Source organism: Thalia democratica, chromosome 9, assembly GCF_965202585.1.
Source record: "Thalia democratica chromosome 9, ktThaDemo2.hap1.1, whole genome shotgun sequence".
Taxonomy (NCBI): domain Eukaryota; kingdom Metazoa; phylum Chordata; class Thaliacea; order Salpida; family Salpidae; genus Thalia; species Thalia democratica.
The window spans coordinates 17,621,413-17,644,647 of NC_139173.1; the positions used below are offsets into that span (position 1 = coordinate 17,621,413).

A 23,235-nucleotide genomic window follows, 5' to 3' on the forward strand; every position below is an offset into this window, starting at 1 on the left:
TTTATCAATAATTTATTGTTTTTTAAATAGTTACACTATTTTTTTAGAAACTGTACAAAACTTAAATAAAATAGCACAACAGAATAAAAAAATCTAAACTCAATCATAAAATAAGAGTTTTATATATTTTTAAAAGCACAATCTAAAAAGTAATAAGATTTTTTTTACATAATAGAAAAGTTTTAATTATAAAAAAAGATTTAAAAAAAGCAATGTATCAAAACGACATATATAGTAAACAAAGATATTTTACTCTTCTTTATTGTCGTTTTCAATGCTAGTAGGAATAGGATTCGGCTGCAACTTTATAATTTGGTTGGGAGAAGCGAATTGCGGATTTGGTAACATGTTGATGTTGTTCAACTAAAAAAAAAACTATAATCTACGAGACTAAAATTAAAAAAAAAAAATTAATAAACTTTACTTTTACTAGTAACCCATAAAAAATTAAAAAGTATATGTATATAACAACAAAATTGTACTAAAGTTATTAATCCATAGTGCTAATAATTAACTAAACAACAGTTTTTTAATTTATACAGACTTTATATTAAAAAAAGTTATCCTACCGGCGACTGAATTTGATAAGTTTTGGGTTGATGCTGGGTGACCTGAATGGATTGCTGCAAGTTCTTACTGCTCTGTTGTGAGTGGCTGCTTACTCGCTGTATCATTTGCTGCGGTGGCAAAACCACGTGACTCGGCTGGCTCATCTGGTGTCTCTGTATCATTATGATTTGAACATTGTGCTTTGGTCATTAAGTTTCAATTTTGATGTTAGTGTTCAGTGTGTGTAAACATATGCAAAAATATGTATGCAGAATACAGGTCATGCAGTTTTATAACTACAGCAATTTAAATACAATATAAAAAGGTAATCACAAAAAACTAGATAAAGTCTAACTAAAACATTCTAATCAAAACTTTAAGCCAGGAATAACTTACTATTTTATTTTGTTGGTTGATGTTAATATTGCTCGAAGTTGCCGGTCGACGCTGTCTGATGACCGCCTGATTTATCGAAGACGGAACGCCAGAAGTCTGAATTATTTGTGAAGCCGAACTTCCTATTATATGCGGGTTGTACTGCAAAGTTTTTCCTTTTGAAGATACCACCTGTTTTACAATATTATATTTTGTATGCTTTTAATTTATTTTGAGAGTAACAATCAAAGTTCTCAACTTGCAATATTACAGTTTATACAAAAAGAAACTATTAAAAAAGGAAAAAAGTAAAAAAAATATTTGGCTATAACAACTTGTTAAAAAAAACTCTTAAAATATATATTAACCTGCTGTCTGCCACCCTGCTGAGCGAAAACTCTTTGTTTGATGTTTTGTGGTTGTTGCAAAACCATTCCTCCGCTGTTCAACTGAATTTAAAAACACTATTGAAAGCAAATGAAATTTCTTTAACTTAAAATGTTATAGAATGAAATTAATTGTACCTTTAAATCATCGCTTAAGTATCAAAATTAATTTTGTTTAATCGATCATTTTTATGGATAACTTGAATAGCATTAAATTTGTTTACAAAAATGTTTACTACTAAAATAAGTTTTTATTGAGCAGGAAAACTAACAGAATTTTCAAATTTTGAAATACAACTTGAACTTACTTGTGCTAATAACACTTTTTGTTGATTTGCATTCGCTACATTTAGTGTCACAGCTGAAAAAAAATATATAATAACTTAGAAAACTATGTACAAAATATTAAAAATAAGACTAATATGTACTTGATACTGGATTATTTCCAAACTGTTTTCCAGTGGATATTTGGCTTAAACTTCGAACTTGCTTTTGCTGTTGTCCCTAAAACAAATAGTAATGTTTTAGTATTAAACTTTTAACTAAAATTTTAGTAAACTAGTTATTAATATTTCAAAACCTTACTTTGTTAACAGCAATAACAGGATTGCCACCCTTATAAAAATATTTATGTGTTTATATTACACAAGTCTGAAATAAACTCAAATATTGCTACTAAAAGATCAAAATCGATCATCTAAAAAAATTTGGAGCTATACAGACTAACTATTACTTCAAGAGCATTTAAACTAGCGTCATTCAGCCTGAGTTTTCAAAATAAAAGTTTCAAAACAGAATGAGTTTCACAAAAAATAGCCTAAGTGAGTGGCAACCCTGTAATAAAGCTTGACGTAGACAAAATAAGTTGGAATAACATAATCACCAACTTTTTCCATAACTTTTGAGTTTCTTCTGCTAGAACCGGGCTCGTTTTTTATTTTTATGCCGGCTTTTTGAACCATCATTGCTTTCTGAATTATAATAGTTCTTAAAAGTTGGTTAAACAAGAAAAATTTGTTACCAACTGTAATTCAAAGAACTCTTTTTTTTTAATATTTTTAGCGATAAAAGCAACGGATAATGTTCGACTTTAGTTACATACCTGTAACTTAAAAGTTATTTAAATTAACCTATATACTTGACTTTTTAAAGTATTTTTGCATAACAGCTTATATATAAAAAAGTTAAGCTTTAAGTTATTTAAAAGGCATCCGATAAGATTGTTTGATAGCTTTGTAACAGAAATAAAACAAATAATTTTATTACATTAGTTTATACATCAATTAGAATTTAAAAAAAAATTCAATAGTTAGACGTATCGAGAAAATCAATACAACTTTAGTTAAGATATTGTTGTAAGCTAAAAAAGTATTATCATATGTTTAACATCTTAATAAGTTTACTATATGTAAATCAAGGTTTTGTTTAGTTTTGTAGTAATGAAAGTTACAAAGTAAATTTTAACCTTTTTAAAGATTTGTTTTTAGTTAAAGTAATTATTAAAAAAATCACATGTTTTTTTTTTCTTAGAAAATTGCAGCTTTTCAACAAGTCAAAAACTAAATAAAAATTAAAACAAAATTCAAATAGCCTTAAAATAATAACTTTATTTAAAAAAAGTTATATCAAATTTAATAAAACTTTGTTTTATGACCACAAGAGAACATAGAACATTTTTCACAATAAAAGGTTTAAAACACATAAACAATAAACTTTTATATTTTAGAAACAGAACTAAATACTCAGCAAACTAAATATTTTGCCATTATATTTACTAAAAGTCCTACCTGTGGTTGATTTGGAAGTTGTTTCATGTTGGGCGTTCTACCAAACAAGGATGTAATTTGATATGTTTGCCCTTTGTTCAGCTGGAAATTTCAAAAAATTTTAATACTTGCTGGTCAAATTAAAAAAAAAAAGTTATAAGTATCAACGGTTGAAACTATTTATACAAGCTTTGCTGTTTTACCTATTTATAAAAAAAAACTATTTCAAAGGAACATAATATAAAAGGGATTTGTTATACTTATATATATATATATATATATATATACATAAGAAAATAAACAAAGTTATTTTCAATACTATTAAAACACATCATTTATAAGTAGCTCAATAAATAAAAAAGATTAAAAAACTAACTATTAAGCGTAAATATAATACGGATACTATCATTTTATCAATCTAAAATTTATTATTTAAAATACTTAGTAAGATTTTTGAATTTAAAAACAACAAGAAACATATAAAAGTATAAACTGTTATAAAAATTTGTTTTTAAATAAATTAAATCAATGATAAATTTTGAAACCAGATGATATCGACACTTTGTTTTAGAAACAATTAAATTAAAAAAGAGTATTTAACTATTGCATAAGCTTTTTGTAACATGTTGAAATACTAAACTTACAATTTTTGACTTTGCAAGCTGTTGTTGTCCTATTATATTTTTTGATTGAAATTGTTGAAGTCCCTGTGATGTCTGAATTCGCTTTACCTAAAATTATGTACAAAATTTACCAACAAATTTTATATATTTTACAGTACATGAGAAAAATCATATTAATAAAAAAAAGTACAAACATTTTAAGGATAGATAAAAAAAAATTATGTGTTTCTCAGTACGTTTCATTAATAAAATGTTAGTAAAGAGAAAACAAACTTGTTGTTGTTTTTGTAGACCAACTTGCTGTTTATTTCCCTGCCTGGCAATTTGCACATTAGCTGTGCTCAACCTTTGAAAGTTGGCCGCGCTCACTTAAAATAAAATTATTCATTTATTTCCAGTTAAAGTAGTATTTTTGCAAAAAAAAAAAAGTATCGAAGTAGAGCGCTTAAAGTAACAACAGAACTTGGTTGAACCTTAAGAATAATAAGCGGACAACTGATTGAAGCAAATCGTTAAAAATAAATAAAATATATAAAACAAGAAAAGTATAAGTAATAGAATCACAAATCTTAAAAGCCGCAAATGCCAATATTTTACACAAACTAACATCTGTGCGGGAACTTGTTGACACCGGTTTGAGTGACAGGCACAAGGTGGTGCTGAGGAGTGAGTATGGTTTGTATCTGCTGGTTGCTGCCTGATTGCACCTGCTGCAGTCCTCCTACTATCGTAGCACCTCCCTGCTGCTGTGAGTTGCCCGGCATTCTGATCAGAACCTGAAACAAATTAACAATTACTTAGTTTAACTATGAGCTTTTACTTATTTTAATCTTTTTAATATAAAAACAGTCTTTTCATATGTTGAGTATTTCATATTACCTTAATCGCTGTTTTATTTGTGTTAGAAAAAATTTAAAAATTTGTTTTGAACCTTGTTAGGTTGAATTTTTGACTGTGGGTGAATTTGAACCCTAGCTTGCGGTAGTTGAACCCGCCTGTTTCCATGGGCACCTACAAAGTTTTTGTAAAAGTTACAAACAGAAAATGTTAACTTTTCAGCAAAATTATTAAACAATGTCACAAAACCCACAAAGCAAAACTGATTCAGCTTAGCTTTGCCTGTTTCCTTTCAAAAAAAGCTCTTAGCAGTAATAAAGTATTGAAGTCTAATATCGATTAAAAAAACATGAATTAACACTTACCCATTCCAATGCTTCCGCTGGGCATCTGCGCCTGCTGCATGATGTGACTGCCGACCTGCTGGCCGCCTTGCATCACCTGCATGCTCCTCTGCTGGCCGCCTTGCTGCGCCGCGTCCGACATCTGACGCTTGGCGGCCAACGCGGACGACGGGGTCTGTTGCGGCAACTTCCTCTTGCTCTGTTGCAAATGATTCTGTTGAATACAAACATTCATTTATTTGCTGTAGTTTGTCGGTTTTTTATAATTTTAACAGACACTTTGTTAATAAATACGCACGATCGTGATTCGATTGTACTTATTTATATTGTTAGATGGAACACGATATAAATTTTATATAAACATATTTTTTTATATAATCACTTGGAGTTTTTAAAAGTTATACGATGATGAGTGAAAACCAATCTATAATTCTTTATTTCAAAAGTATCAAATAATAAAAGTATCTTAATTAATTTCACACATCTGCTAAAACAAATGGAAAAAACTTAATAACAATATAATTGAAACTAATTTTTCCTGAGTTTTAATGGTGTGTTTTTTAAAACAGTTAAAATATCTTATATCTTTGTTCGATATTTTGAAAAAAGAAAAAAAAAAACAGGTCATACAGCTTGATACACAACAACAAAATATAATTTATACAAATACCAATAAAAGTACTCACAACCATGTTTTGGAAGAGCGACAGGCTGCCGATGGGATTCTGATAATCGATTTCGCTTTCGTCCTTCAGTATTCTGATGTCGTTCGACTTCTTCTCCATGGGCGACTGCGCGGTCGAGTTGGGCTTCTGCATGGTCATCATCAACGCGGTGTCGGTCGAGTCGATCGTCGGAAACTGCTCTCTGGTTTGGTCCGCCGCGTTGAACCTGAAATAAGAAAGAGTTTGTCTGTTTTTATGTAAATAGTAGGTAAATTTAGCACGTTACAACTTATGTACTAGTAAGAGTTTATTAACAAAAATAACTTCAAAAGTTGTGTTTCTATAAAAAGTTTAATTTTTGTTAGTTATTATGAGTATATCAAAAAAGAGCGCGAAGACACTTCAAGTATTGATGTTTTCAGTTTAACTTAAACTCTAATTCAACTAGTTGATTCGACCCACCACTTGTTAATAGATTGAGTCAGATGGTGATTTTTATCGTCGTCCAGTTTCTTTCTGGTCATTGCCAATGCGGCATCGCCGCTGCCCGAGGACATCTTGTTCTTGTTTTGAAGTTTCGTTGAAACTGTAAAATATTCATTTTATTAATATATTTACTACAAGAAAGAAGTATACAATTAGACTATATTGAAATTAAGTTCAGTCATTTTTATAAAAGTTATGTTACTCTCGTTTCATTGAAATTTGGTTTTAAGAAAAAAAAAAAAACTGTAGACCATGATTAAAGCTTCAAATTATCAACTTTTTTCATATTTTAAATAATAATAAAAAGTATTATTGTATGATCAACTACTTAAAGTATCATAATCTGCAATCCGACTTATGATTTACATTGTATACACTATTTTGCAAAACAAATTTATCAACATGTTTATGAATTAAACAAACGAAACCACAAAAAATTTTGTAAACAAACTATCATCATAAAAAACACTTGCAACTGTTCACTACACTCACCCTTTGCTTTTTTCTTCAACGGCTCGCCGAGCAGCTTGGCGTCCGAGGGCTGAGCGTTGACGTCCCTGTCCTCCGGGAAGCTGGTGACCAAATTTTCCAGCTTGCTCCTGCAATCGTCCGCACTGCGGAACTTCATGTGGTGGGGCCGGGTGGCGTTGGAAACCACGTCCCAGTCCACGACGTGCCCCGGCAGGGTGACCGACCAGCTGTGGTCCAGCGTGTCTGACAAGCTCTGCAAAGACGTGGAAAGGTTAGCGCTTCGAAAAGTTGATAAAAATTTGCAATGATAAAGTGTGAAGTTTTTAGTTCATTTGCCAGTTCATCAACAACTTTGGAATAAGATATACACGAACTCACCTGAATAACTGAAAACTCTTCGTTGATGTTCCAATTTTCATTCCAAAAATGCTCGTGGCTGTTGGAGTCGGAGTTTGGCGAAGCTGCAAAAAAATAATCATAAATAAACTAAAAGTTCTATCAACTAAAAGTGTTAAATTTTAAACTTTTTTACGCTGAAATAACTACAAACTTAGAAAATTTAAAGCCTACCAGCAGTCGAGTCGTTTTTCATGTGGCTCATCAGTGCAGACGTGGATTGCGACGAAAACTTTTTTGTTTTTTCCTGCTGCCGCATTTTGTTGGCGGCCTTGTCTTTTTTCTTGAGGTAGGCGCCACTGTTCTTGAACAGACAAGTCGTTATGTTCAAGTCGTTTTTCATGACGCGTTTCACTATTTCCGAGTCCACTAAAATATTTAGAGATTGTAAAAGTTGAAAAATTAAAGTTTTGCATTGTTTAAACTATGAATTTCTTCTTTAGAGAATTTATTTTACAAACTAAGTATCGGTCAAAGACCTCGTCAGTGCTTAAATAAACCTTTTTCAAATAGAAATAATTAGGTTTTAAAAGTAGTTGAGATCTCTCTATTTGTTTTCTTAAAACCAAAACATATAATATTGTTTAAACTATAGTTTATTGTTCAAAATGAACTACAATACACAGTCAGTAAAGCTGTTTATCTGTTCCATGCAATGTTTTGTTAGTTGTGGTTTAAAAAATAGTTTTTTAAGTAAAAAACATGAAAAAATGTTTGCTATCAGATTTATTTTTGATTAAAGTAAATATGTAAAGTCGAAATACTTAAAAATAGACATCTATAACTGTAAAGACAGCAACAAAATTAAAAAAAAAACTATAAACTAAACCACTATTTATAAAAAAAAAGTTTTAGCATCACCTCTCTTAAGGTTTATGATGGGTGGCAGATCTTCCAGCTTCATATTTGTCGATTTGTAAAGTTTCAACAAACTCCTGTCTATGTAAACATCGTTGTCGTCTTTTGGCGGTGTAGGTGGGCCCCATATCTGTATTGGATAACATTTTAACAACAAGAAAATAATGAACTTTAAAAAAAAAATTATCAATAAGTTTGCTGGAAAAACATTTTTTTTAATGAATAAATTTTGTAAGGATATTTATAATTTTTAAAAAGTTTTACAACATAATGTTGGAGAACTTGTTATTTGAGTTTTATCACAAAATTTCAACTAACAGGCATGTATTCTCCGGTGTGAACTTCTCTGAAATCCTGTTAAAAACGATACATTAGATTATATTTAAACTAACTAACAATTAAAAAAAATCCGAACTGATAATAATTTTAAACTTTACGTGTTAATAGAAATATTATATTCTGTAAAATTGAACTATAAATCTTATTTTTATGTTGAACTAAGTAGAATTAAAAATACTAATTACATTAAAAAAAAATCTATTCTAAATCAATAATAATTAACGAATATCGAGTAATGTGAAAAAACACTGGTCAAGATTGCGGTAAAGCTTGTCAAAATAAAATATGTATTTAAAAACACAAGCCAACTTGAGAAAGTGATAGGTCTAAATCAAGCTTATTAAACTATTAAATTGCTGTATCTTAACAATTTATTTTTTTACCTAAAGTTTGTTTATTTATCAAGCCGGTTTGCACTGGTGACACTTTTACTGGACAACCCAGACCCCTAACTTTAACCTTCTTGTCTTATAAACCATTATACATACTCTTTCTCATTTATCTATTAAAAATTTAATATAAAACACTCTTACTTAAAAAAAAAGGGTTAAACCAGTGCAAGTTAAAAAATGACCGACACCCTGAGAAATTCTGATGCATTTAATTGTTTAGACATATACAAACATATGAAAGTAAAATAAAAATTTTAGAAAGCAAGTTTTTTAAAATTCGAATAGTTTTTTTTTATCCACCCACATTTAAGCAGTATTCTCACTTTTTACAACTACAAGTTAGTACTTTGAAACAATACCAAGTTATTTCAGAAACATTTGTTACAAATTGATTATATTTTTGAAACAAATTTTATATTGTTGTTGAACACATACTTGTCTTATCTGTGTAATTTATAAATATAAATAAATACTTGCAATTTTTTGTTTTACAAATCAATTGAAAACACTCGTATAACTTTAATTAATACTTATTAAAACAGAAATTTTGTTGCTAATTGCATCATTTAAGAAAATTTTTAAGCAAAACTATCTATAAAATAATCTTTATCTCGAAAGGTTTATTGTGAACTATGACAAGAGAATAGGTATTACGCATTTAAAACTAAATATAAGATAACCAAGCACCCTTCAGTACCGATGTCTTCTATTTTCAATTTCCGTTTAAATTATAAATATTTATTATTACTAGATAATAATTTGTTTATATAGATCTAAAGAAAGAAGTTCGTTGGAATAAACAATAATAGCAACAGTTTGCACAGTACTTTCTTAAACTGATATAGATTTCTCTGTATTAAATAAATAGTTCGACGGAGTTATGTAAAAAATAAGTACTTCAAAAAAGAATAGAAGACAAAGAATATGAATATGCTTATCAAATAAAGTAAAAGCCAATCTATTATAGATTAAGGGCATAAGGGTGTAGGCACTTTTTTTTACATGTTGATCTTATTTTAAACATCTTCAACTAAGCTAGCAGTTGCTTTTTACCGTTATGTAAAATCAAATTAGTATTAAGACATGAAGGTACAAAGCTGGAGAGCTCAATAGGTTCATTACGGAAGGACCAAAGTAAAAAGGCAAAAAAAGACTATCTCATTAAAAATCTATCTTTTCCTATAGTTTCTAAGCAATCTTTCTGAAACTTTATCAGTTTATTCACTACTAAATAATAAACGTTTCTATTGTAGTCATATTTTTAAATTTTGAGTAAAAAAACAATTATTAAAAAATTGATTATTTTTAATTTTGCTTCTAAATTCTTAAACTTAAATTTTCTTAACATTATTTTTTGTATTAATGCAAGGAACATTTCCTAAAAGTCTGAGATTGATTGATCAAAAAATGAAGGAGGAGATAGTGATGATGTTTTGAAAGAATTCGGCAATAACTTTTTTCCCTCAATAGGTTAGTGTCGGAAACTTTTTTCACAGCGCATGATATGTCAAAATATACAATTTTAGCTTTTATGTATAATGTTGGACCCCAACCCCTATGCCCTTAATAAATAATATTATATACAGTATATGTTAAATACTCAAATTGTAAAATGAAGTATTTCAATAAGCATAAATCAATAAATTTAAACTATAGTATGTACTTCTATTTTCAGTACTTATTTTATACAGAACTCGTGGAACTGTCTTAATTGTTTAACAAAGAGAAACGTATGTCAGTTAAATAAATAAAAGTACTGTACAATTTGTTGTTATTATTTTTTAAACTATACTTATTTGATTTTGCTTATCACTAAGAACAAAACCTGAATAAAAAAAATTGGAATGTCTAAACAATTTTCTTGATTATGTACACTCATTTTCAAACATTTTTTTATCAAAAAAATTTGGTGCCACTGAGCTAAAAATATTGTTTAGTACATTTGTATAAGTTGAATGAAATAAAAAAAAAAAACGAAAAATATTTTAAGTTAGCTAAAACTCACCATGCGGTCATAAGTAAGATATTAAGACCACAGGTCAAACATTTCTTACAAAAAACAATACTAGCTGTTGTATGAAAGTTTAAATTATAAAAAATAATAGATGTTTTATGTGATATAAAAATTAAGTTTGTAAATACAGTAAATTTTCAATTAAAAAAAACCTAAAGACCGCAATTTTTTTGTCATTTATTTTCTCAAATATTTAAAAATTAACTAAAATGTTATCTACTTTAGTTTTTTAAACTAGACACCTCAAACTTCGAGAAAAAAGATATTTAATAGTTGAAAAATTGACAAATTATTATTTTTTAAATTGAAAATTTTAAGACAAAAATAGTTACTTTTCAATTAATAAAATATATTTTTATTATAAAAAATCATTTGTAAAAAAAGGGTTGGTCATGCCATGGCAATAAACTTTGTTAAACTTGAGCTTGTCTCACGGCAAACGAAAGCCCAGGCTTCTGCTCTGCAGACTTTCGACGATGTTTTTTGTTGAAAACTCATTTGTGTGCATTATTTAAATACCAAAAACGTACTTACTATAAAAGTTTAAAGAAAATTGTTTAATTGGATAAAATATTTTTTTGCAATAGTATTTTTTTGGGGTTGAGTCTGACGTTTCGATAAGAAACTTATTTAGCTTACCAACTTTGATTCCTTACATCTCAAATTTTTTTTTGAATCTTGTAAAAAGTGTCTGATAGCAAGGATAAAACTCTACAAAATAAGACCAACATGTAAAAAACAAGGTGAACCCCTTTGGCCTTTATGAAACAATTAAGCTAAAATCAGTATCATTTAATAATGTAATATATTAAGTAGAAATAAAACACTTCTCAGCTCACTATGTATAAACAAGGAGGCGACTCTTGCTAATATCAGATTGTATCAACTAAATAGCTTGGATTTTTAAACAGACTAATTAACATATTTAACAGGGTTGACAAATGTTTTTGGCAAGTTTTCTCCAGGTTTTCAAAATTTCCTCCAGGTTTTAATAGTACACATTTTTGGTTCTATTTTTAGTTTAAAGTAAAAAACCGTGTTAAGGCCATAGGGGGGAAGAGGGAGGGGGGTAAAACACTTTTTTTACAAAAATTAACTTTGGCTTTTATATGAAAGCTTTAAATACAAATTACAAGCCAGTTTTTATAGAAGTCAAAAATATCATTTAAATTTTGATTTTAACTTTTTGAAATATATAATTTTTTGTAAAAATTTTCCAATAAAAATGTATGGACCGCAAATTTTTCGGACTCAATTTTCTCAGAAATTTTAAAATTTACTAAAAATCTATCTCCTCCTTCATTTTTCAAGCAAATTTTCAGGAAATGTTTCTTATATTAAAAGGAAAAAACTTTACCTATGAATTTCATTAATTAAAAAAAAAAAAAAATTTATCACAAAAAAAAGTGTTTTTTTTTTCAAAAAAAATATATTTTTACAAACATTTTTTTAAATTCCAAAGTAACGTTTTTTTTGTTATTGTATAAAGATTAGACTGTGAAAGTTTGAAGAAGATTGCTTGAAAAACGTAGGAGGAGATAGATTTCAAATAAAATAGTTTTTTTTAGCTGTTTTAATTTTCCCTTCCCATATGGAACCTATTATTCGGCCCGAATTTGCCTGGTCATATCTCAAAATATAATTTGAATTTTTTAAAACGTTAAAAAGCATCTTGAAGCTTAGAAAAAACTCTATAAAATAAGATCAACTTGTAAAAAACATGGCTTACCCCCCTCCCCCCCTGTGGCCTTAAATAGTATAAAAACTTTGAAATAAAACTATAATGCTACTTTAAATGTGTTTTTTAATAAAAATTTTTGATGATGACAAAATTTTTTATCTATATGAGAATTTTTGTGTCAAATAGAAATTTTACTACTGAACACATTAAAATTGTTCAAAATTCCAGGTTTTTTAGCCTAAATTGTCAAATTCTAGGTTTTCAGGCAACACTGATTAATACAATTCATATTATCAACATTAAAAAAGGTTTATAAAAAAGGATTAGAAAATATTTGCAAAAACGTTTGATACAAAAACGTTTGATATTTACAACTTGATATAATAGTTTTTAAACTTTTGCAAATGAAAGTAAAAGTGTTTATAAGCATCTTCTATGCAACCGTATATTTTCTTACTGCGGACATTATGATAAACTCATAATAAGTTTCTTATTGAACGGGAATTGACAAAACATTTTCTTAATTTGTACTGCTTACACGATGATAAACTTTATGACCCTTAAAATATATTAATTAGGGGTAGTAGTCAAATATGCACGAAGGGTCAATTTTGCACGAAGTTACTTTTGGATGAAGATACTTTCACACAGGTTGAAATTTTTTCATTAACTTTAATTATTTATTTTCACTACCACTGTTACCTCTAACTCTCAGTCGGTAACTTCATTTTTTAAACTAAATTTTTTTATTAATTTTTTTCAAATTCTATCACTGTTACCCCTAACCCTCTGTCGTAAATTATTTTTTCTTTTTTATTAATTTATCCTTTTGTATTTTTCATATAATTTTATTACTCTCGCGCAAAAGTGTCTTTGTGCCTATTTGACTGGTTCCCATTAATTAGAGCAAGTACAAATATAAGAAATTTCTCAAGCTTTGAGTTCTCTGGCTTAATAATCCTAAAAGATATAGTTTTTAAAATTAAAAAGAATTGAATTTAAAAAACTGTATTCTATAGGTTTCTGCATAAAAATTAATAGAAACTTATTAAATCTTAATCGTTAAATGTCTTTTTCATTATTATGAAAAGTAAAAACTAGTTTATGTTATACTAAGAGTTTTTGTATAAAAAGAACTTTTAATTTTATTTAAAAAAAAGTTAAGCAAAACAAAAAATAAATACTTTTTTTAAAATCTCTGGCTATTATTAAGATTATGTATTTAGTATATTAATTTTAGTAGCCAAAAAAAAAATTCAACACAAATGTCAATTCCTTTGAACTTGTTTTGGTTTTTTATTAGCAAATATTTTAAACAATACAATCAAGTTAAACCTTTAAATAATGTATGCTAATATTAATTAACTAAAATTAATAACCCAAAAAAAAAAGTTACTTACATAGATCCTGAATAATTATTTACAACACATTTATTGAACACCTTAACCAACCATTTTAATTTTTCACAAAGTTTGGGCTTACATAAACGCAGAGGTTTTTTTAAACCTTAATTTGTATTTTTTTAAACTCTACTAGTATTATGCATAACAACTTAGTTTCTATACATTTAGTAAATTTCTATTTTAGGGCACTAATTACTCATCTTTTTTAGCTTACTCGTTCTAAAACTACAAACTATTTTTTTAAATTGCAGTAAATGTAACTTTAGCAATAGTAGCTTTAATCCTTTTATTCTAAATAAAAAGAACCCTTAATCTCAAAAGCATCTAAAATATATCCTTACTTAACATTGAACTATTTTAATAATTCTGTACCATCTATAATTTTTTCAATATAACTTTTAATCAAAAATCTTTAATGTAAAGGCCATAGGGGAGATAAAACACTTTTTTTACAAAAATTAACTTTGGCTTTTATATGAAAGCTTTAAATACAAACTACAAGCAAGTTTTTATAGAAGTCAACAATATCATTTAACTATTGAAATATTTTATTTTTTGTAAAAAGTTCCCGATACAAACGTATGGACCGCAAATTTTTCGGAGTCAATTTTCTCGGAAATTTCAAAATTCACTAAAAATTTATCTCCCCTTTCATTTTTCAAGCAATCTTCTTCAAATTTCCAGGAAATGTTCTTTATATTAAAAGGAAAAACGTTACTTATGAATTTTAATTATTTAAAAAAATAAAAAATTTATCACAAAAATTATAAAAAAAGTGTTTTTTTTTTCAAAAATTATTTAAAAAATTTAAATTAACGTTTTTTTTGTTATTGTATAAAGATTAGACAGCGAAAGTTTGATAAAAATTGCTTTAAAAATGTAGGAGGAGAAAGATTTAAATAAAACAGTCTTTCTTCGCTGTTTTAGTTTTCCCATCCCATAGGGAACCTGTTATGCAGCCCGACTTTGACTGGTCATATCTCAAAAAATAATTTAATTTTTTTTTAAACGATAAAAAGCATCTTGAAGCTTAGAAAAAACTCTATAAAATAAGATCAACTTGTAAAAAACATGGCTAACCCCCCTATAGCCTTAAATGACTATTTAAGTGAACATACCAAAAGTTCTATTGTTAAACCTGTAGATCTAAAGTATGACTGCTTTAAATAGGAAGGTTGAAAAGAAAAAATAGAAACTGTAGGAAAAAATAAGTTTAAAATTGAAAGTATAAAGTTAACTAGTAATTAGCTTCCAGTTTATGACTTTTATATCAGAATGTTAATCGGTAACCTTTCATTTTGACACAAAATCTAAATACCTTAAGGGGTCCAAATTATTTTTACAAAAGTTAACATTGGCTCTTATTTGAAAGTTTAGAGTATATATTTACAAGGTAGTTTTTGTCGAACAAAAATATTCATTTAATTTTCATAGCCAATTATATCGTAATTTTGAAATATTCACTAAAAATCTATCTCCTCCTTCATTTTTTAGCTATTGACCTCAAATGTTCAAGAAATGTTCTTTGCAGTACAAGAAAAAATCTTATTGCAACAATCTAAAAAAATATTACAACAAGTTTTTTTATTAAGTTAAGACTAAACTGCGAAAGTTTGAGAATGATTGCTAAAAAACTGTAGGGGAAGATAGATTTTTAAAGAAATAGTTTTTTTTTTACATTTTTAACTTTCCCTTCCATTAGGATACTAATAAGCTTTCGATTTTGTACCCACATATCTCAAGAACTATTTTTAATTATAGAAATTAAACTATTAGATAAATTAAAGATCTTTAAAATAAGGTCAACATGTAAAAAGTGTGTAATCCCCCTATGCCCTTAATGTTATATGCTCAGTTTGAATAAAAAAAACTTAATTCTTCCAACAAAACGAAAGGCCGAAGAAGTTTTTAAATTTTTGTGGCAAAAACGCTCAACATAATCTGTTGTCCAGTTTATCTCATACTGTTTGCATTCCCAAATTACTACGTTTTCTATTTTAATAGAAGTTTTAAACCGTAACAAATTAGAAGATAGCTTTTTAGCTGCAAACAGTTTTAATAGAAATTTAAATCATGCTTTCAATAATTACACCTAGTAAAAATATATTTTTTATTTTATCAAAATAATTAGTTTGTATTTATAACGTCTATTGGACTTAAATAGTTCAAATAAATGTTGAGTACAACATAGCTCTTCAAAAATAAAACTAAATCAGTTTTTCAAAACTTGTTTAACACAAGACATATTTGCATATGAGAGTAATAAATGTTACTGGAAATTGCCACACAATGACTAATAGAAAAAAAATTATAAAATTAAATAAAACTAGGAACATGTAAGAAGTGAAACCCTAGTCGAAATTATAACTTGTGTGGTCCTAATTAGAATAAATCTAACATTTTTAGTAAGTTTTGTTAACTTATTACTGAAATAACTCTTTGTCAAGTGTTTCTAAAACTCAGACACCAAAAACTTTTTAAGGAAAAGTAAAAACTATAAAATACTTCTTTGAAAAAAATAGTCTCGCCGAAACTGTAGATTTAATACCCTAATTTTATATTTTAAAAGCATGCTCTTTGCAAAAAAGTAAAACTTTAATCTATTTAATATATAAAAAAGTACTGGCTCTTTCTGTTATTGAAAGAGACTGTATTAGTTTCCTAACATTTTTTTAAATTTACAACCAACAAAGTTTTGCTTTTTTAATTAAATTATGCCAGTTTGAAGTGGTAGTTTCTTATAAATGCAAACAGGACAAGCCGATACAAAATAAGATATAGCGAGGAGATGGCGTTACAACAAGCTTTGATAAAATTTAGTTTCAAAAACTCAAAACTTAAAAAGGCCAGCATTTCACTTACAAACTTTGAATCAACTTGTCCTTTTGCTAAAAAAAAATCTTTTTATGTAGCTTAAAAGTACAAAAACTACCACTTTTCAAACAACTCTTGTTTTTATTTTATTTTTGAAAGTTACGTTCTAAAATTATGACGTTGAGCAACTAATGGTAACGCCATCAACGCATACACCCCTGTACCGGCTTTTCAACTATTTACACTTTTAAGAAAATACAACACACAAACAAGTTTTATTTTTAAATTTATTGTCAAAAATTATGCAATGAAACAGCAAGTCAATTTAAAAATCAAAGCAATACTTTTTTAGTCGTTAAAACAAGTTTTTAAACAAAATACTTTTTAAATTTAGGACTAATTTAAGTTTTCTGATTTTAAATAGCCTAAAAACACAAAAAATGACTTGTCTACAAAAATAAATAAGAAACATGATGATCATTAAATTAAACTCGGTTGCGATTTCCTACAGTTTTCAGAGGTCACTCCAAACCTGCGAACGAGCCTAAAAAGTCGTCAACCAAATCGTCTTCTAAAGAATTATCATCGTAGTTAACGGGCTCTAGAGATACGAAGCCGGGCTCGGCAGTCTCATTCTTCATAACGTCGAAAATGTTTTGACGTTGTTGGATCGGTTGCGGCTTCGGGAAGTTTTGGCTTTTGAAGCTCAGATTCGGAAGAGTTATAAGCGTTTGCCTAGGCTCTTTCTGCTTTATCGGTGTAGGTTTTTTAGGTGGAGGTAAAACTGTAGATTTTTTTAAATTAGAAAAGGGATTTTGCGCACTAATTATCTTAGGAATAGTTATTGTTTTCAAAGGCAACGGTTTAGGTTTGGATTTATCATAAAAGGCGGGAGTGTTGTTTTGTATTGCCAGCTTTGACGAAATTTTGTTCATTGGCTTAGTTTTTAAAGTAGCGTTTAATCCGAACATCTTGCTTTTGGATTTTTTGTTAGCAGGTTCATCACTGATTATTTCAATGACCTGTTCTTCAGTGACCTGTTCAGAAAAAACCTTTTCAAAAATATTTTCGGTTTTCTTAGGTGCACTGTACATTCGAACGCTTTTGGAGGGACGACGATTGTTGTTGCAAGACTGACCCATGTTGATCACAACTTCGACCTGAGGTTTCTTACTTTTGCGTTTGACTGTTTCGTTCAACTTTGCTTCGGGGATATCGTAAACGAACCTGTCCTGGTCGTACCGGTTATTGGGCTTCCTAAACCGGCCCGATCTGCTGGTGAATTGAGTGACCTGGGGGCTGCTGTAAGCCGGCTCGTGCGTCGGCGACTCCGCGGCGAACTCCAAGTAGTAATCCGCGGTGTTGTAGCCGAGAGAGCCCAGCAGCTCGCTCCCTTCGCCGATCAGCTCATTCCACGGCTCGTGCGGCCTGACCAAGATGTCGGAATCGCTGCTCAAGTAGTCGCAAGAAGGCTGGCGAGGCTTCGCCACCGTTTTCTTCGCCACGTTTCTCGGCTCCTTCGTAGCTTTCTTTTTCCGGGCCGGCTTGACCGCCTTCTTGCTCTTTTTCTTCTTGTTAACCACGAGCGGCTCGTCTTCCTCCTCGTCGAGCATCGTGATCTCGACGGCGACCTCCTCTTCGTCTTCCGGCAGCGCGACCTTGGCGGGCGCGGGACGGCGCGTGTAGCGGTGCTGTCTCGGCGCGGTTACGTCGGCGGCCGATTCGTTATTTGCCGCGTCACTGTCCGACGACGACACGTCGAAGCAAATGTTGTCGATCTTGCGCGCCTTCTTCGTCTTCTTCCCGCTCTTCTTTCTTACCTTGTTGGTCTGGTCGTCGCACACGTAGAATATTTCGTCCTCGTTCTCGTCCTGCATCCTCTCCTGCTCCTCCTTCATGATCAGCAGCTGGTTCAGCTGCCAGTCCTTTTTCGCTCGCTCCAAGTCCTCCTGTTCGAGTTGAAAAAAAGTTCAGTTTCACACAAGTACGGCAGTTGTTAAGTGAAACTATTTTTTTAGTTAGGATTGTTTTTTAATCATTTGTTGCGTAAAAAACTAAATTTACCTCCACGTCACCTTTTAATAGGGATTATGTGAAATGAAACTTGTTTTGAGTATTTGAGTACACTACTAAGTTTTGGGAGTTCTTGAATTAAATTGATACATAATTTAAAAACTTTTGTTGCTTAAATCAATTTAACTGTGTTTAAGAAAATATCGACTTTTGCAAAAACACCAATTACAGTTACAACAAATTTTAAACTAGTTAGAAAAAAAACATGCACGCATACCTCGGCCTGATGGATTTCACCATCGAAATTGAGATCCGTGTCTTGTTCGATGACGGTGACTCCGAAAAGCTGCAGAGGGTTCAGCTGCTCGTACAACGATCTGACTCTCTCCTGCGCCAGAGACATCGCTGCCTCGTCCTCTGTTGCATTTGTTAGTTTAATATTCCAGTTAGTACAATTGTGTCAATTACAACTGCTTTGAGTAGAAAACAAACAAAACTTTTTTTTAATAAAACAAAAAAAAAACAAATTGATAAAAAAGTGCATATAAATGTTTTCTTCCAAACCTTGTTCTTTTTTGTCTCCAGTAAATTCTTCTTGCTCGACAATCTGTTTTGAAAAACAAATGTTAAATTTTCGTTTATTTATTTATTATTACTTTAATCGCAGTTTTTTGACGCTTTACTAAAGAAGCATTTTGGTAAATTAATTAAAAACAACATTAACAATCACATGAAATGTTTAAGGAACAAAAAATACAAACTTGTTCTTCTGCCACCCTGTTGGCGGCCTCCTGGTCTTCTTGATCTTCCAATTTGAGCAATTGTTCGTTTGATATTTGCTCATTGACCTGTTGGTTTTTAAATGTAATCAGTTATTTGCAGATAACTATTGTTTAATGTTGAGATGCTTTAAACTTGAGAAAATTCTACTTTTATGTTTGTTTGGACAATTTTAGTTATTGCGTACCTTCAGTTTTTTGTAAAACAAGAAGTTAATATGATTTTAACGTTTTAAAAATAAATAAATCTTAACTACAAGTTAAGTTATCTGTGGGAAAAAACTCATCACTGCTATATGAAATAGCGTCTGATAACTAACATCATTACTGCTACTTTATATGAAAAAACTAACATGTTCAGGGGATTTCTCAGGACTTTTGGCAGTTTCATCAGTTTCCATATCTTCAATTTGACATGTGTCATCGAAAATGTCCTTCAACCCTTGCTAAAATCACAAACAATTGTTTAATCAAAAAATTAAACAGTATTGAATACAGAGTTTAAAATAAACAATAACTAAAATTCCTTGGATGCGGAGTGTGGGTAATAATTACTTTAACCTCTCAAGATATTTATATATTTTCAGTGTTGATACCAAAATTATTTGTTAATACAACACTGCGACTCAAACATAACTTAAATTGTATTTATTAATAAAACGTAAGCTAAATGTAATAAAATGCTAACTGGCTGCATACAGCAAAAGTATTTGTATTCGATAATTAGATAAAGTGGAGATTTCAAAAAAACAATAATAACTGCTATAATAAAACTAAAATTAAACTGGTACTTCAAAAATAACTAATTTATTACTTTCGAGAAGAATTTTGTGGTGAACTCTCCTCCTTCAATAGCCAGATTGTTCAGCAATCGTTTCTGGTTGGCTTTGCGAAGTATGTTTTGTTCCACAGTGTTCCTGCTGATCAGTCTGTATATCGACACGTCCCTTGTTTGCCCGATACGATGGCATCTATATACAAACAATGATACTTGAAACAAAATAGATTCAAAAAAATAATTATATAAAGTGAAAAACGATATTAATGTTCAGCTGAGATTTTCGGTATTAAAATGTTTTATTGCTAAAAGCAGATAATCAGGTAAAATTTTTTGTTTTTAGGTGATGATCTGCTTTTAGCAGTGAATTACTGTCGTACCATACAAACTCATAATCAATATTCATTTTATTTCTCTTTATTTCAAGGTTAGAGCATTTTGAAAAGTCCAATCAGTAACTTAGTCTAATAAAACAAATACAAAATATTGCGTTCCACATTTAATACTGGTTGAGTTTGTCAACCTATCTTGTGCCTGGGCGTCCATGGTAGGGTTCCAGTCGCTGTCGTAAAATATTACTGTGTTGGCGCCGGTCAAGTTCACACCGATGCCACCGCTCCTAGTTGAAAGTATGAAGCAGAATATTCGCTTGTCGTTGTTGAAACGCTCCATGCGAATCTGTTCATCGTAAATTTATTTAATTTTATCAAGTTTAAAAATACACTTTAAACAAACTACATGAAAACTGAGATTATATTAATATTGATAAAACAGCATCACCTTGTTTTTTTTATTTGCTTAGGTTTTTATAGTTTTAATAAATTACTGAACTACTTTTTATACTTGCAGATATTTAAAGGTTTCATTTAATGTAAATAAAATTAAAAAAATAATATAAATATTAGCATTAAAAAACTAACACTTGGTTTTCACACATCTACACGATCTTTTTACCTACATAAAAAACTAAAAAATCTAACCATTCTGTCTTCTATGTTGGTGGAACCATCCAGTCTTAGATAATGATATCCGTGATAGCTGAGGAAAACTTCTAGAATATCTAAAACTTTTGTCATTTGTGTGAAAATCAGTGCTCTGCTTCCATCTTTTTGTAGTTTTCGAAGCAAAATACTTAAAGTTTGAAGTTTTCCTAAAAATTTACGTTATTTAAATATAATTACAAAGTTATTCTACATATCAAAATTAGATGCTTTTAAAAACAAATATTACTAAAGCAGTTTGAAATTACGTAAAAAAGTATTGTGCAAAAAGCACTGATATACTTTTCTGTGTAGTATGATAACTCGGAATTTATAATGATTTAAGTTAGTTAAAAAACATTTCTTATATGTTTATTAGTTTAATCATTATAGCATAAACAAAAAAGTAGTTTCATTATATCTAAGAATAAATTTATGAAAAAGAATGCACTTGTCAATAACAACAGACGCTAGCGAGATAAACCATTAAAAAACGCTAACCGCAATCGTACTCAATGAGCTGGGTTTCGGGGAAGAGGAGCTTCCTGTTGTTGATCCTGAGGTCGGGATGCACGTTGCGGAAGTAGCGATCCAGCAAGCTGTTCTTCTTCTTCAGCGCGTACTCCCGCCACACGACCACGTGCGGCGTGCGCATTTCAACCGCTCCCCGAACCTCCACCTTCCCCACGTACATGTCGATCCTGTGACACGTTTGATTGATCATTCGGTGGTTGGTATGAAAATTTATTTAAATTTTTGAACTTTTTAAATACTGTTAACAAAGATAAAACTGCAGTAAAGATAAAATTTAAATTCTGTTTCTTAACTCAGTGAGTTTAATTTTTTAATTAGTTTTAACACTTAAATGATTGAGTTGTTGTTTTTTTAAAATCATTAAACGTGATTTAAATTTAACATAAATATTACTTTGAAAAAGTTTTGTCTTGAATCCAACTCTGGTGCATGTTGTTCACCACATTTCTGAGGTCACTCGAATCCAAATTTCTGTGAAAAATACACAATATTCAATTGTATAAAGTATATATTTTCTAGAAAAAATACTATGTAAAAAATAGCTACCTTATAAAGTTTAATAACAATAAAAAAAGCTTACATATAAAAGATGACAAAATACTTTTTTTTTATGTAAAATACTATAAAAGTATATTTCTGAAGGTTTAGATTATCCAATAAATCATATATAAAAGTTACTAAATATAAAATTTTTAAACCTTTCAACCATAAAAAATGAAAATTTTAACACAAAAAATCTAAAAACAAAAAAACCTGCTATTTTTTACATTGATATTTTGTAACAGGTGTACAAGATTAGAACCGTAACATTGAAGTTTCGTCTTACAACACCTCACATTGTTAAGGTGAGCCATGCTTGCATAAGACTGTTCTTTTGAAACCCCATCGTATTTGGATAGCCATTTCTTAAAAAAAACATTAATAACTATCAACAACAAATTCATGTATATTAACAATAAACGTTATTGTTTTATAAGGGCATACATTTCCGAGCAGCTAAATTACCATTATCAATTACCATGAGCATTGAACTTAGTTAAATAATAAATAGCAGCAATCTTAATAAGATGCAAACAGGGGTTCAGCAGCCTTTTATCAGGAACAAGTAGAACTTACAACCAATAAGGCAAAGCTAAACTAACATTTAAAATATGTAACTATCCTATAAACAAAAAAACGATATAAAAACTCACTCGATACAAATCAGAGTTCTGCCTTTTACTTGATACTGGATGAATCCGTCCTAAGAATAAATTAAGTATATTGTTATCTATAACTGAAAACAACAATTCAGCAAGCACATAAATAAAACAAAAAGTTTAATTTCAAACAACATACTATATTAATTGTAGACAAAAAAAACCTAATTTTATATTAAAAGCAATAAATTTACCAGCATCGTGATTTATGTTGTACTGATGCGATTCGCCTATACTCCACAAACCTGAAGTTGACTCTGATGAGTTTTGTTTCTTCAACTGAAAATGTTTTTAATATGACATTAAAACAAATGAACATGCATGCTTAAACTTATTATTTTAACTACACTTAAATTATTATTACGTAAACAGAACATTAAAAATTAAGAAATGAAAAAATTGTTAGTTAAGCCAATTAGTTATGCAGTAAGTATTAGATCTTGTCAAAATGACTTTGATAAGTTAAATATTATAAAATATCAGTGCAAGTTATATACTAAACTGCTATTTTTTTCAATAAAAGATCTACTACACATACTATTTTTTACAAAGT

General features: G+C 29.3%; 1 protein-coding gene across 3 annotated transcripts in view; it reads right to left on the reverse strand.

Annotated features, from left to right (window-relative positions):
• Nucleotides 1-23,235, reverse strand: part of LOC145843788 (chromatin remodeling protein domino-like) — a 37,549-nt gene continuing 14,314 nt past the window's right edge. The window contains exons 22-54 of one of the 3 annotated variants that reach the window (XM_082951016.1): nucleotides 22,877-22,961; nucleotides 22,677-22,726; nucleotides 22,237-22,388; nucleotides 21,877-21,954; nucleotides 21,451-21,650; nucleotides 20,950-21,119; nucleotides 20,493-20,647; nucleotides 20,006-20,162; nucleotides 19,545-19,637; nucleotides 19,174-19,260; nucleotides 18,977-19,019; nucleotides 18,690-18,829; nucleotides 18,220-18,348; nucleotides 8,075-8,110; nucleotides 7,760-7,886; nucleotides 7,073-7,267; nucleotides 6,881-6,963; nucleotides 6,524-6,755; nucleotides 6,008-6,131; nucleotides 5,567-5,771; nucleotides 4,902-5,079; nucleotides 4,631-4,710; nucleotides 4,307-4,475; nucleotides 3,973-4,067; nucleotides 3,721-3,807; nucleotides 3,098-3,178; nucleotides 2,198-2,281; nucleotides 1,739-1,814; nucleotides 1,619-1,671; nucleotides 1,293-1,373; nucleotides 946-1,116; nucleotides 570-722; nucleotides 1-363 (exon numbers count right to left, since the gene is read on the reverse strand). In XM_082951016.1, coding sequence (XP_082807142.1) covers nucleotides 250-363; nucleotides 570-722; nucleotides 946-1,116; nucleotides 1,293-1,373; nucleotides 1,619-1,671; nucleotides 1,739-1,814; nucleotides 2,198-2,281; nucleotides 3,098-3,178; nucleotides 3,721-3,807; nucleotides 3,973-4,067; nucleotides 4,307-4,475; nucleotides 4,631-4,710; nucleotides 4,902-5,079; nucleotides 5,567-5,771; nucleotides 6,008-6,131; nucleotides 6,524-6,755; nucleotides 6,881-6,963; nucleotides 7,073-7,267; nucleotides 7,760-7,886; nucleotides 8,075-8,110; nucleotides 18,220-18,348; nucleotides 18,690-18,829; nucleotides 18,977-19,019; nucleotides 19,174-19,260; nucleotides 19,545-19,637; nucleotides 20,006-20,162; nucleotides 20,493-20,647; nucleotides 20,950-21,119; nucleotides 21,451-21,650; nucleotides 21,877-21,954; nucleotides 22,237-22,388; nucleotides 22,677-22,726; nucleotides 22,877-22,961 — 3,963 coding nt within the window. In that variant the 3' untranslated portion in view covers nucleotides 1-249. Of the gene's footprint in view, nucleotides 364-569; nucleotides 723-945; nucleotides 1,117-1,292; nucleotides 1,374-1,618; nucleotides 1,672-1,738; nucleotides 1,815-2,197; nucleotides 2,282-3,097; nucleotides 3,179-3,720; nucleotides 3,808-3,972; nucleotides 4,068-4,306; nucleotides 4,476-4,630; nucleotides 4,711-4,901; nucleotides 5,095-5,566; nucleotides 5,772-6,007; nucleotides 6,132-6,523; nucleotides 6,756-6,880; nucleotides 6,964-7,072; nucleotides 7,268-7,759; nucleotides 7,887-8,074; nucleotides 8,111-18,219; nucleotides 18,349-18,689; nucleotides 18,830-18,976; nucleotides 19,020-19,173; nucleotides 19,261-19,544; nucleotides 19,638-20,005; nucleotides 20,163-20,492; nucleotides 20,648-20,949; nucleotides 21,120-21,450; nucleotides 21,651-21,876; nucleotides 21,955-22,236; nucleotides 22,389-22,676; nucleotides 22,727-22,876; nucleotides 22,962-23,235 lie in introns of all 3 variants that reach the window. The other 2 variants (XM_082951015.1, XM_082951017.1) reach the window with 2 other exon arrangements.